The sequence below is a fragment of the Prionailurus viverrinus genome, chromosome D3 (assembly GCF_022837055.1).
Source record: "Prionailurus viverrinus isolate Anna chromosome D3, UM_Priviv_1.0, whole genome shotgun sequence".
Classification (NCBI taxonomy): domain Eukaryota; kingdom Metazoa; phylum Chordata; class Mammalia; order Carnivora; family Felidae; genus Prionailurus; species Prionailurus viverrinus.
In genome coordinates, this window is record NC_062572.1 from 661,714 (window position 1) to 676,139 (window position 14,426).

At 50.9% G+C, this 14,426-nt stretch overlaps 1 protein-coding gene across 2 annotated transcripts in view; it reads left to right on the top strand.

Annotated features, from left to right (window-relative positions):
* The window catches only part of CHFR (checkpoint with forkhead and ring finger domains), a 28,079-nt gene extending 19,157 nt beyond the window's left edge, over positions 1-8,922 (top strand). For both annotated transcript variants that reach the window (XM_047828073.1, XM_047828074.1), the window contains 7 exons: positions 776-892; positions 1,351-1,434; positions 2,317-2,387; positions 3,345-3,432; positions 5,839-5,946; positions 6,375-6,447; positions 7,684-8,922. In XM_047828073.1, coding sequence (XP_047684029.1) covers positions 776-892; positions 1,351-1,434; positions 2,317-2,387; positions 3,345-3,432; positions 5,839-5,946; positions 6,375-6,447; positions 7,684-7,726 — 584 coding nt within the window. In that variant the 3' untranslated portion in view covers positions 7,727-8,922. The remainder of the gene's footprint in view (positions 1-775; positions 893-1,350; positions 1,435-2,316; positions 2,388-3,344; positions 3,433-5,838; positions 5,947-6,374; positions 6,448-7,683) is intronic.
* The last annotated feature ends 5,504 nt before the right edge of the window (positions 8,923-14,426 follow it).

Below are 14,426 nucleotides of genomic sequence, written 5' to 3' on the forward strand. Positions count from 1 at the left end.
CCTGGTTGCCTCCCGACTCTGCCATTCTGCAGGTGCGGTGTCATTTTCAGACTGGAAGTCCCCAGTGGGATGGGCCTATGGCAGGTGTGCGTGCATAGACAGAGCTTCCCGTGTGGTCATTGAGTGGCCGCGGCTGAGCTGTGTGGACACAGCTGTTGGAGGGGTGGAGGTCAGCCAGTCATGGCCCCCAGGCCTGCCACCTGTTTATTTGGAAGAGACAGAGATTAAATATAGAACTTGCTCTATTGTTTTATGGCGTGTGCTTTATGGCCCAAGGAAATGGTAGAAAACCTTCAAGTGATCTTTGAAATCTTGCTATAACTGCTGAACTGAAGTATCACGTTTGTTTATTTTTCATTCTATTTAAAATGTGTCGTTTAAATGGCAGACTACCGGGGCGCCTGGGTGGCTCAGTCGGTTAAGCGGCCGACTTCGGCTCAGGTCATGATCTCGCAGTCCGTGAGTTCAAGCCCCGCGTCGGGCTCTGTGCTGACAGTTCAGACCCTGGAGCCTGTTTCAGATTCTGTGTCTCCCTCTCTCTGACCCTCCCCCATTCATGCTTTGTCTCTCTCTGTCTCAAAAATAAACGTTAAAAAAAAAAAAATGGCAGACTACCGTTTCATAGTTTCAGAAAACGGGTGTGAGTTCTCCCTGGGTTTTCCTGTGGATCTGTCTCCTTGTGGACCTTCCAGCCACGTCCCTAGGCGTGCATCGAATCTCCTATTTCTGCCTGTGTCCTAATGTGCGTGGCCTGAATATCCTGTCTGTTCCTCAGCCCAGGATTATGTGTGTGCCCTGCAAGGAAGCCATGCCATCTGCACTTGCTGCTTCCAGCCCATGCCCGACCGGAGGGCAGAACGTGAGCAGGACCCCCGCATCGCCCCCCAGCAGTGTGAGTAAGGGTGTGCACGGACACTGCCTGCCTGAGCGGCCTCCCCACCGCAGAGCCTCTCCCGCGTCCTTCTAGGGTCAGGTTTCAGAGCGTTGCTGACTGTGTGTGTGGTGGGCTGTGAAGGTGTGGGTCTGTTTCCTCGTCTGCGTACTACTCAGCTGTGTGTGCAGCCACATCGAATGACCATCTTTTCCTGTCAGTTGATGACCCACCCCTTCGTTCACCGAGTTTCCATGTACGGGTGGTTCTCCTTCTGGAGGCTGCCTCTGACCTTCGTTGCCGCATCAGGAGCATCATATTTTCATAATGTGTCACTCTTGAATGTAATAGATGAAATACAGTGCTGTGATTTGCAACTCTGGGATTGCTGTTAACATGGACTTTGCCGTTTATTTAATGGTTATGTGAATTTACCCCTCGCCGAAATGGCCTGACTGGTGCTTGTGCTGTGTCCACAGGTGCCGTTTGCCTGCAGCCTTTCTGCCACCTGTACTGGGGCTGCGCCCGGGCCGGCTGTCTCGGCTGCCTGGCCCCGTTCTGTGGTAATGCCGGCACTTCAGCTCTCTGCCTATCCTCTTGCTGCATTTGAGGGTGCTGGTGGGCTAGCGTGGCCCGACTTGAGAGGGGCCACCGTCGATGACCTGCTTCTCACACACGTTTGACATTCTTTTAAATGTTTATTTATTTACTTACTGCGTATACAAGAGCAGGGAAAGGGCAGAGAGAGGAAGGGAGAGAGAGAATCCCAGCTAGGCTCTGCCCCGCAGGGCGGAGCCCAGCATGGGGCTTGATCCCATGAACCTTGAGATCTTGGCCTGAGCCAAGACTGAGCCACCCAGGAGCCCCCTGTGTTTGACATTTAGAAGTGTCCCTCTGCTAGCTCAAAACCAGGCAGTAACAACTATGGGGATACTGAGCTCAGTCAGGAGGGTTTACTTATGTGCGAGGAACACCACCAACAAAAACGCCGCCTGGCTGCGGCATTCAGACCTCACGGTGCCAGACCAGGTGCCCGGGGGACAGAGAAAGCTGTCAGAAGTCATTTTACTTGTTCTCTTTTTAAATTTTTTTTTTCAACGTTTATTTATTTTTGGGACAGAGAGAGACAGAGCATGAACGGGGGAGGGGCAGAGAGAGAGGGAGACACAGAATCAGAAACAGGCTCCAGGCTCCGGGCCATCAGCCCAGAGCCTGACGCGGGGCTCGAACTCACGGACCGTGAGATCGTGACCTGGCTGAAGTCGGACGCTTAACCGACTGCCCCACCCAGGCGCCCCACTTGTTCTCTTTTTAAAACCATATTTTTCAATGGAAGCTTTTATTCTTTCTGGACTGTAAGAAAGGAAATTTGGTTATCTTAGCTTTTGGTGAACGATACTTTCATAGATTGTAAGACGGTGACTTTGCTTCCTTCCATTTGCCAGAGCTGGACCTGGGTGACAGGTGTCTGGACGGGGTTCTCAGCAATAATCACTATGAGTCGGACATCCTGAAGGTAGGGGACTTCACGTACAGGCGCGGGTGGGGGCTCAGGCCTAGAAGAGGCCCCCGGGAGGCTTTCAGCTCTCCCAGTGGCTCTGACTAGTCCTGCCGCCGAGCTCACCACATTGGTGTTTTCCCATGTGTTCCTGTCTTCCAAGAGGTTATTTCCTTCATGCCCATCACGCCACGAGTCCACAGGTGTCGGCTCCGGTGCCTGTGTGCCCCACGCAGAGCTTTGGGGTCTGGGTGGGGGCCGGGGCGGCCCTTTGCTGGAACCCGGGCCTCTCTCTGGCTTCCTCTTTTCTGACTTTGTCCTTCTCGCGTCTTAGGAAGCTGAAGCTGACGTGGCTGTTAGAATTTCAGTGTTTAACATGCACATCATTCTCTTGGCGAGAGTTGTGCCTCTCTCCCATGTATGCAGCGTTGCACACGTCGGACCTGTATGGCAGGCCCCTTGGCACCGCGTGCTCTGGTTAGATGTCCGCGTGCTGCTCTCGTGTACGTCCACACAAGAGAGCTGAGGCCAGGGTGTAGATGCAAAGCCTTGGCTTCCTTACCGTGTGGTCGTGCGGCTGTTGTCACACTAGAGCCGCCCCGGCCAAGGTCGGGTGTCGCCCCGCTCCTGTGCTCGGAGCGTCTGCAGGATTTTGGAGAGAATGCGGTAGCTCGTGTGTTCAGGTTTCGGAAGCTAGCTTTCCTTCTGAGGCTCTGACAAAGCCATGTGGGAAGAGAGCCCTTGCAGACCAGCTTGTGAGAATGTTGCCGGGTCCCGGGCATCCTGGTCCTCGTGTGTTGCGGTCCTGGAAGGCCTCACAACTGCCTGATGCAAATTCCTGCCGTGGTTAGCCTGCCTGTGCCGTGGCCTTGCCCGCGTTCAAGGGCCTTTCATGAAATGTTTGCTTTCTTGTCATTTTAGTCTTCTGTTCTCCAAGCTAGTATTTCTAAGATTTCCCTTCTTTCCCCATCCCAGAATTACCTGGCAACCAGGGGTTTGACGTGGAAAAACATGTTGACTGAAAGTCTCGTGGCTCTGCAGAGGGGAGTGTTCCTGCTGTCTGGTAAGCGCCATCGCACCTGCCTTCCTCTCTCTGGTGCGGCGGTGTGTTTGCGGTGGCCCCTCTGCCTCCACTATGGAGGAGAGCCTCCGGGCTGCCTTCCCGCGTGTACGCCCTCACCCTCCACCCACCCTGGCGGTGGGTGGCAGACAGGCGCCAGTACTTCAGGATTTGAGCCCACGTGACACATTCTAGGCTCTTTTCTGCCGTGGGGGAGGAAGGGACACAGCTGAAGAGACCGTGACCCCACCTCTTGGCATCTTTCGGGTCCTGGGTCCGGTGCTTCTCAAGCCCTCAGGGTCCTCGTAGGCCTTTCACTGATGTGTTGGTGCAGGCTTGGCCCGTCTCCCAGGGGCACCCGGGACATTGTGAAATGTGGTTTTAGTCACTCGGGGAGGGTGCAGAAAAATCAACAAATGACTTTTTTTCCTAAGACATAAATTATTGTGAAAGACTTCAGAGGCTTCTGGGAATCCTTCTGAGCGGATACGTGCTCACGAGTGTCTCGGGTTCTGTGCGGCCTCAACCCTGGGGCGCCCGGTCTGACATGCGGGCCTGAGCTCTCTTTAGCTTCTTGGTGGGACTGCCATGGTGGCATGGCCCAGAAAGACGTGTGAGTGAAGCATGGTGGGTAAAGCGAAAATCACAGGGAATCCCACCCCCAAGGACCCAGTGATGATGCCATATGGCCTGTGCACCCGCCACACATGGGCACGGTCAGAGTCCTCATAGATGAAACCCTACCACATGTGCTCTTCACTCGGTGGTATTCCCCAGACCCTTTCTATGTCAGCGAAGTTCTTTACCTGGATTGTTTTTCAAGTTTCTTTATTTTGAGAGAGACAGAGACAGCGCAGGTTGGGGAGGGGCAGAGAGAGAGAGAGGGAGAATGAGAATCCCAAGAATCCCAGCTCGGGGCTTGAGCTCATAAAACCACGGGATCATGACCTGAGCTGCAATTGAGAGTCAGACGCTCAATCGACTGAGCCACCCAGGCGCCCCTACCTTGATTTTTGTTTTATAGTATTTTGTGTCGTGGTTTATTTAACCAAATCATTAATATAGGATATTTAGGTTATTCTCCACGTTTCACTGTCTGAAGAAGCACTGCAGCCTCTGAGCCTGCAGGATGGTAGGCTAGAAAAGTTGTTCCATCAAGATAAATTAAGGAAATAAATACGTGAGTAAATAAGTAAACAGTAAATAAGTAAATTGTTGGACGGTGGTATGAACAAACAGTTGAGACTTTGCCATATTCGCTGTCCCTCCCAGAAGAACGTGCCTCAGCATCTTCCTGAGCCCATCTGCCCTGCCTTTGCCTGTAAATAACAGACAAGGCAACTGGGATGTATCATTGGTTTATCTGCCTGTGTTGGGGTATTAGCAGAATTGAAGATCTTTTTGCTTTATGGTTCATTGGCTTGTCTGTGACCTTGGCCCATACCTATGTTAGTCTCTTTGGATTTGGGGGCATGGGTTGGTAGGATATCTTTGTCATTTAAAGGTGCAACATATGGTTGCTTGTGTGGCAAATGTGTTTTCCACTATTTTATTAGTATCTCACTTTTGTTGTATGTGTTTCCATTGTGGTGTTTACATTGTAGGTAGTCAGATTTACAGATCCTTTCCTGTATGCTATTTGGTTTTTATGACATAAATAGCTCAAGAGAAAAATAATACTCATTCCTCTCAGTACTTTTTTGGGTTTTTATTTTTAGTGTTACTATTTTTTTAGAAATGCTCTATTTTGGGGGCTCGTGGGTAGCTCAGTTGGTCAAGCGTCCGAGTTTGGCTCAGGTCATGATCTCGCAGTCTGTGAGTTTGTGCCCCATGTCCGGCTCTGTGTTGACAGCTCAGAGCCTGAAGCCTGCTTCAGATTCTGTCTCCGTCTCTCTCTGCACCTCCCCTGCTCTCATTCTGTCTCTCTCTTTCTCTCAAAAATAAACATAAAAAAAATTTTTTTTTAAATGCTCTATTTTTTTAAGCTTATATATTTACTTAGAGAATGGGAACGCATGCTTGAGCGGGGAAAGGGGTGGAGAGAATCCCACGCAGGCTCCACACTGCCATCACAGAGCCCCATGTGGGGCTTGAATTCATGACATGACCTGAGCCAAAATCCAGAGTTGGACACTTAACTGACCGAGCCACCCAGGCACCCTACTTTTTTGGATTTTTAAAGTGTTTGAATTTTTTATCCAAGTGGAATTATTTTGCTGTGAGGAAATAAGTTGGTATCGAGATTGGTTTTGTTCTTGTTTTCTGAAAGTCTGGCCCATTGTCTCTACCCCATTTACGGATCAGTGCACTGGTTTCCCACTAGTTTACAAGGCCACAGCTATTCTGCTGTTCTGGAAACATGATGCTGCCTGATGACTGGCATGCCCACATGAGGCTGTGTCCTTCCAGATTACAGAATCACAGGGAACACTGTGCTCTGTTACTGCTGTGGCCTGAGAAGCTTCCGAGAGCTGACCTACCAGTATCGGCAGAACATTCCTGCTTCCGAGTTGCCAGGTAAGGAAGCCCCTCACCCCCTGCCTCAGTTCTGTCTAGTCTAGATGGGCGTCTACGTTCTCAGTGGGTGTCTGCACCAGCAGGGAGAAGGCTGGGCAGATGGGCTGCCTGGCGGCCATGCTTATTCCCAGGCCGTCCTCGACCCCAAGTTGGCTCAGGCTCTGGGCCCGCGGGCCACGACACACGTTTCTAAAACAGGATTCGCAAAAACAACCTGTAGCAACTGTAGTAGTCTTTATTTCCTAAGGTGGGTTTTTAGTTAAACTTTTTTCCCCCTTGGAAGCTTGGAACAGGCAAGGAAACTAGTTATAAAGCGTGACAAAATGCTACAGCTGTAGTTTCTTTCTTTGGGTCTTTACTTAAGTTGGCTTAGCTGAGTTTGTGAGTGTCGGGTGTTACTACGTACGCGTGACTTTTTCTCTCCCCAGTGGCTGTAACATCCCGTCCTGACTGCTATTGGGGCCGCAACTGCCGCACTCAGGTGAAGGCCCACCACGCAATGTGAGTGAGACACTGTGGGTGGGGCACAGGCACCCAGGGCTGGGGAGGGCGCCAGAATGGGCCTCCTGCAGAAAGCAGACCCTCTTTTTCCTAACAGGAAGGCGAGTTTTTTCTTTTAAGTGTTTTGGCCAAGTTGACGCCACGGCTTTTAGAGATCTGTACGAACCAGTTAACTGCTTACTCGTAAATATAGTTATTTAGTTCTGTTTGTATACAGCCCTAGTGTTGTTTCAAAACCCTGCTCTTCTGTTCTCATTTCGTGAAGCGTTTGCATGCAGATGTTTACCTCTGTGTCTGTGGAACACAGCTGTCGTTCCCGCTGACACACTGGAGGCTTAGTACTTTGTGAATCCGTGGCCGTGGTCACTGAGAACTTCATGAACCACTGGCCTCGGCATGTGCTGCTGCCCTGGGTCTGTGTTTGGTACCGCGAGCACATGTCTGTGATAGCTCTAACTTGGCGGCTCTCACTGGGCATTTCCTGCTCCCAGTGACGTCCGCTTTGCCACATGGGTTCGTCTGCGGACATAAGTTTGTCTGCATTTTCAAACCGTAAGTGAGGTGTCCTATAAATCAACCTCATGGATTGATGCTTCTTGAGGCTACTGTGATCCCCAGTCACTTGTGGTTCAAATCACAGTTACTGAGAGGATGCCCTTCTTGCAGGGGACAAGGCTCCAAGTGAAGGCTCCCTGGAGGACTGATCCCGTGGAATAAAAACCTGGCTTTGTATTTGAGCATAGACAGAGTCCAGGAGACCGTTTCCTTTTAGAGAAAGAGATTTGGCTAGTAATTAGCCAGTCTTTCTTAATAAAGACAGGGATAAGGATAGCTAGGGCACGTGCGTCCTACTCTGGGGGTGACCTGCTCGTCACAAAGAGGGAGGTGGTGGCTCTGGCACCCACTGGGCGAGTCTATTGGTTCTGCCCTGCGGGGTGGCCCTCGGTGACTGGGGGATTCTGAGGAGGCACAACTCTGAGTCTCTTCCCTAAGAAAGTTACCTAAGGTGCTTGAATTTTAAAAAGTAAAAATCAAATGTCTGACTTCTAAACCTTAAGAAGGACAAGAAGGCTGTCTAGGGGTTAATATCTTTGATGGATCAGACCCTGCTGCTGTGAGCCACCCCACATGTGCGATCAGTTTCTCATCAGGCTTCTCCAGCGTGTGATCTCCAGAGTCGCTTATCGGAATGCTTCTTGATGCTGGCTTGTGTAATTCGACTTTTTGTCCCTGCAGGAAATTCAATCATATCTGTGAACAGACAAGGTTCAAGAACTGAGTATCTAGGAGGCACCAAGGTGGCGTGGGGGTAGTGGAAGTCAGCGACAGCGTGTTTCAGAAAATACCGGATACAAACATTTTCAGGGCATTTTACAGCCCCCCGGCGGGGATGGGGGAGGCTGGGGGTCTCTACGTCCGGCACTGTAGCGTGGCTTTTTCTTCCGTGGCGTGAGACCCTCTTGCCGAGAGCCCCCTACCCCAGTGGCCTGGGAGGCCTGGGGTGGCATGAACAGCCCCTCCTCTGGCCTTGGGGCCACCAGAGCACGTCAGCCAGAAGAACCACTGTCAGCCGCCCCCTCGCGCTCAGACAATGACGTTCAGGTTTGCTCTTTGGACCTTTCCCAAAACTGTGGCTAAGACAGACGTCTCTCTTCAAGAAAGCTCTCATGGGAGGGAAAGGAAAGTCTGTCAGAAACGTCCTGTTGTTGAGGGAAAGGGGGCAAAGGCTCACAGCCAGCGGGCACAGCCACAGCCCTGCTTCGGGGACAGCCACGACTCGTGGGTGCTTCTATTTGGAAGAGGTTTGGTGCTGATCTTTTAGTAAGATTTATCACAAACTGTAGCACAAGTAATATATAATTTACAGATTGACTAAAATTGGGATAGTAGGGTGTTTGAAGGAATAAACATGTGTTTCTGTTTATGACGAAAAGGAAAAAATCAGATGTCCGGAACTGCTAACCCTAGATCCCCAGTGTTAGGTGCGTGGCCCTGTCCCAGGAGGGCGTAAGGTGGGTTGTTTCCACCCTCAGCCTGCCGTGGAGCAGAGCCCTGGTGCCCGCTTCCCACTCCGTGGGCACAGCCACAGGCCCTGCTGAGCCGCCCCATGGTCTTTCTCTGTTCCCTGCTGGGCCGGTTCAGCCCTGAGGTGCCCCAGCCCATCTGGAGCGGCCCCTGCCCCGAGAGCGCCAGGGACCTTTGCCGGTGAGACCTCGTCTCCGTCATTGGGTTTGCCATGTCATCTGGAATAATACTTGAAATTTTGTTCTTTGTTAAAAAAAAAAAAGTTTTTTATCGTTTGTTGAAATCACCTGTTATTTTCGTTTGCAAAATTGTAACTTTTCGCTTCTTCTCAGGAATAGGATTTTCAACCGTTGTCTTGCTCTTGATACAGACTCTGAGAAGCAGCGCTGTTTGTGGAAAAGGCCTCCTTCCCGCATTCTAATAAACAAGCCGTGTCTGTTTCTCTCCCTACGCGCTCGTCCGTGTGTTGGCTGCGATGTGCTCCTTCCCATCATGGGGGACAGCCTGCCGGCGCCGCTGGTTACTGACTCCCCGCTCATGAGAGTTGCACCTGCAGCCTCACTCACATGAGCCAGGTGGCTGGAACAAGGCCTGCAGGCGTGGGGGACCTGGGGTCGGGGCCCAGGTCTGAGTACTTGGGAAAAGGGGAGAGGCGTAGGATCTCTTGGATCCACCAGCCCCAAGTGACACCCTTCTGGTCACACGTTGAAGCTGTGGCTTCGTGTCTAAGTCCTGGGCCCAGCCTGCACGGGACCGCGGCCTGCCCTCCACATCAGAGGGCGACGTCTCATCACTCCCTTCTCTCCTGCAAAGTTAGAACAAAGATGTGGCTCCTTAGGGATATTCCAGCTCTGTAAGCCTAGGTTTAAGCAGAGGCTGTGACTTCACTTGGTCTATAGTGGCTCCTTGTGAAGGGGAGGGGACCTGTCACATTGGGCTGCTGGGTCCACAGTGCAGGGTGGCTCTGCCGGAGCTTGGGCTCCTCCTTCCTAGCGAGTACAGGAGGTCGGCACAGAGCTGGCCTGCTCTGACTCGTCGGGGGAGGGGCGGGTTGGGACCAGGGCAGTTACTCTATGGGATGTTTTACAGACCTGGGTGGCTGTGTATTTATGATGTCTTTATGACTCTTGTTCGTCCACACCTTCCCACCCGCCCAACAGCAGGCTCACAGTTGGGCCGGAGCCCGGCTGCGGGTGTCCTGGCACAGTCTGCTTGGGGTGAGTGGCCAGCTGGGGACTCCCATGTGCTTGTCTCCAGGTACTCTGGCCCCGGCCTGGAGCAGGCCCAGCTGGGTCTCTGCTGCCTGCCCCCTCCTCCTCCCACAGCCTCACTCAGCCCATCCCCAGACTTGCGTCCCTCTGGTGCCCTGGTGCCCCCGTCAGAAGAGGGGCCAGCTCTGCCCATATCCCCATCTGTGGTGCACCCTCCAAGGGGCAGCCTGTCCTGGCCCGCAGGTCGGAGTTGTGAGGGGAGGAGTTGGTCCTGTGGAGGCCTTACTGGGTGCAGCCAAGAATCCAGCAGAGCTGACGGGGTCAGAGTCACGGGCCCAGATGTGAGAGCAGCAGAGGGATGTTGGCAGATTGCACCCCGGGAAGCGACCAAACCAAAGAGGAGGTGGAGAAGGTTGGCATGCAGCCCGCAGAGAGGAGGCCCCGAGAAGCCCAGCTCTGAACCCAGACGGCCGTGAGGGACACCAGCAGCAGGAAGCCAGCCTCCAGGCTGGAGGGAGAAAATGAATTGGGGGCTGACCGGATTTAGAAAGCCCAGCATAGATCTGGCTTCAATGTGGCTGGATGCAGGAAACAGAACGCCACGCGGGAACCCTCGTCTCCCTCTGTTTATGGCAGCAGCTCAGACCTCAGCCTCCAGCAAGCAGAAGCCGGTGAACTTCCCCACTGGTTCAAATGGAAACCCACCCCTGACCTGATCACTGTGGGCCAGACCAGAGCCTCTTGCCCACCTGGCAGTCAGTACTCCACAGGCAGGTGGGGTGGCCTCAGGCAAGAGGAAGGAGAGCATCGAGGCTTGTCACCAGGAAGGACTGGATGCTGGACAGCAGCTCTGGGGCTTAGACCCAGCAGGCCAGACCTCAGCCTGCCCAGGCCTGTCCCTAATGGGAATCGGGCTGGGTGGGTCTCAGTTACTCCCCCTGGAGATGCCAGCTTGTTGGGGGGTGGGGGGCACATGGAGGAGCCCAGGCACACTCGTGCTGATATTCACGGCTCCCTACAGAATTAATTCCAAGGTCCCTGATGCACTAGAGTCTAGCCCAGTCGGGCCTGTGTCGCTCTGTCCTCTCAGGGCATTAGCAAAAGCACAGCACAGCTAAGCCATGTGCATTCCCTTCCTGCTGTCAGCCACTGTCCCAGCTATTGAGCGGAGCATGAGGGGGACTCCATTCTGAAGGGCGGCCAGCCACACCACGAGCCGCAGTGACCTACAGAAGAGCTGCCTCGCCAGCTCCCAGGAGATAATCGTTCTGGCCTCAGCAATGTCGTGAGCTAGTAACCTAAACACAGCCATTTAAAAATCATACAAGTTTGGAATTCATAAGGTATGTTAGAAACAAAGGTAATGAGCACTCAGGACTCCCCGCTTCCCAGTGGATTTCCTCTGCCTGACCATCGTGTCTCTTGTGGGTGTTTGCATCGGTGTATCTGCATGGCATAGGTTCTCTGCAATGGTGCACATCCCTGCCCGCCTGCCCGTTTGTGGACCTCACGTTGGTAGCTGGAAATTTGCCCTGTTGGGAGAGGATTCACACCGTGGAAACTGGTCAATGCTACAAATCAAGGTCATGTCATTTTTGTTAGAACACCAGCACACCGCTGCACCCAACCAGTATAACTGTGAGAACTAATAGTTGTTTAAAGCCACTATGTTTTGGGGTGGCTTGTTACACAGCAAAGAATAACAATCTCGTGGCCCAGGAAGGCCTGGCACTGGGTGGCCCCGCCCCACCCCCAGAAAATCTCCCCTTCTGCCCACCCCACCTACAGGGCCTTCCCATACCCGGACCCTCTAAGAGGGACCCTGGCTGCAGAGCACAGACGATGACCTCTTACCCTCCCTCAGTTCAGATGCACTTCTCGGAGGGTGCTCCCTGGACACCCCACCGCACGGATCCCTCTGGCCGGCCGTTCTGGTGTTAGCCTGCTGGGTGTCCTTCCTGGTGCCTGCATTACCGAAAAGTAAACATTTGCTTACTGTCTGTCTCCCCCTCCGAGAGTCCAGGGCAGGGATCTTCCCGTCTTTTTCACTGTTGTATACTTGGCCAAAACATGTGACGTGGGCAAGCATCTCATGGTTGCCGGCTGCCTGGTAGACTGGTGGTTGAGTGCACGGACAAAGACAAAGACGTCACTTTACTGGGCATCTTCCCTGAGGCACGGGGGACGCTCCTCACTGTCTCTCTGTTAAGCCTTGTGTGTGCACTTCTCATTTTTCCTCATGTGTTTGTCTTCTTCTGAAGACGGTGAGCTTGAAACCCACCAGTGTCTTCCCACTTCTCTGGCAGACCCTATGCAGCTTGCTCCCTCAGCCTCATCACAGACCCCCTCCCACTCTGGATGCGCTGATTCCTCTCCGGGGAAAGCTCTTCTCCAGACCCTTCCATGCCTGCGTCCTTGTCATGCAAGTTCAGCTCAACTATGACTTCCTCAAAGAAACCTTGGAACATGCGGCTCTCCTTCCTGTTCCCTCACCTGAAATACTTCCCACAGTGACCTGCGTGTCTCCTTACTTCATGTGTTTGCTCAAACTCATCTGGGGGCCTTCCTAAACCATCCGTCTAGAAATAGCATGCCTCCACACTGTTCCTTCACCTCGCCCTTTTCTGAACTCCTCACTTTCTGTCTTGTATTTCTGTTGTCCGGTTCTCTGATAGGACGTAAGTGCCCGTGAGAGCGGGGATTATGTACAGTGTCTAGAATAGCGCTTGGAATACAGTAGGCCACTTATTAAGTGAATGAATGAATGACGTGATTAAATGGCAGCCCCTCCCACTGACACACACCGTTTCCTTCACAGGAATTATGCTCTGAAGGGCTGGTCCTCCCCACACAAATAAAGCTGGGCCGGAGCAGGGATCCTGTCTCTCCTCCCCAGCTAACCCCTACACTTAGAACATTGACCAGCACACTCAAGGCACTAGACTGTATCCATCGGCGGCTGGATAACAAAATATGGTATACCCAGACAGTCCAATAGTATTCATCCGTAAAAAGGAGCAAAGCTCTGATACATGCTGAAACATGAATGAACCTCAAAACCTTATGCTAAGTAAAAGAGAAGGCAGTCACAAAAGTCACATATTGTGCGATTCTTTTTATATCAAATGCTCAGAATAGGCCAATCCATAGAGACAGAAAGTAGTTAGTGGTTGTCAGGGAAAGGAGGATGGGGGGGGAGGGGACTGCATGTATATGGACTAGAGGGATCCTTTGGGGGTTATGGAAATGTTTTATAACTGCATTGCAGTAAATTCAGTTTTATTTAAAATTTAATAGGGGCACCGGGGTGGCTCAGTCGGTTGAGCGTGCAGCTTTGGCTCAGGTCATGATCTCATGGTTTGTGAGTTCGAGCCCTGCATTGGGCTCTGTGCTGACAGCTCAGAGCCTGGAGCCTGTTTCAGATTCTGTGTCTCCCTCTCTCTCTGCTCCTCCCCTGCTTGTGTGCTCTCTCTCTCAAAAATAAATAAACATTAAAATAAAATAAAATTTAGTAAATGTAACTGTAAACTTAAAAATTGAATTGTATACATAAAATGGGTAAGTTATATTGTAAGTAAATAGTACCTTAATAAAACTTAAAATTTTTTTACTTAGATTAGCATTTTTTTCCCCTGTGCAGATATGCCAGCTATATATAGGCTCATTTGTATTTACATTTTGTGTCGTTACATGTTACTTGCTGATTTGTTTCTCCAGTTTCCCCCATTGGCTGCACCTTGCATAGCTGTAGTATAATCTCAAAACCAGGAAACATGTTAGCCCAAAGTTTGTACGCCTCAGATGCAGAACTGCTCTCACCACAAAGACCTCTCCCCTGCCTCGCTTTAGCCACCCCCACCCCCACCATTCCTTGGCAACCACTAATCTGCTTTCCATCTCTATAATCATTATCATTTCACAAATGTTATGGATGTGAAAGCATGTAATAAAGTATACTTCTTTTGAGATTTTTTCCACTCAGCATGATGCCTTGGTGATTCATCTAAGTGGTTGCAATGTATCAGTCAGTAGTCCTTTTTTATTGAGGAAGAGGCCCCATGATTGGATGCACCACAGTTTAACCATTTATCCATTGTAGGATTGGTTGAATTTTGGTTGTTTCCACTTTGAGCTTTGATTACAAATAAAACTGTGGTGAACAATAGTGTCCAGGTTTTTGTGTGGACTTAAGTTTCCTTTGTCTGAGCTAAATATCCAGGAGTGCAGTTGCTGGGTCACACAATTAAGTTATAAGGAAAATTGCCAAACCTTGGCAATTGTATTACAGAGTGTGTACCATTTTATAGTCCCACCAGCAATGTATAGTGTATAGTGTATAGCGTGTAGTTTCTCCACATCATTGCCAGCATTTGGTACTGCTACTATTTGTTTTAGCTGCTTTGATAGATGTGTGTAGTCTTGAGGCGGTCTTAATTTGCATTTTATAATGGCTAGTGATGTTGAACATCTTTCACAAGTTTATTTACCATCTATATATCCTTGTTGGTGAAATGCCACTTCATATATTGGCCTACCTTCTAACTGCATTTTTTTTTTAAGTTTTGGGAATTCTAATATATTCTAGGTACCAGTCCTTTATCAAATACATGGTTTGCAAATATTTTTAATTATCTGTAGTTGTTTTTTCATCCTTTTAGTGGAATTTTTCTCAAAACAAATGTTTTTAATTTGGGTGAAATTCAATTTATTCTTTTTGTTCTTTTGTGGATTGTGCTTTCATGG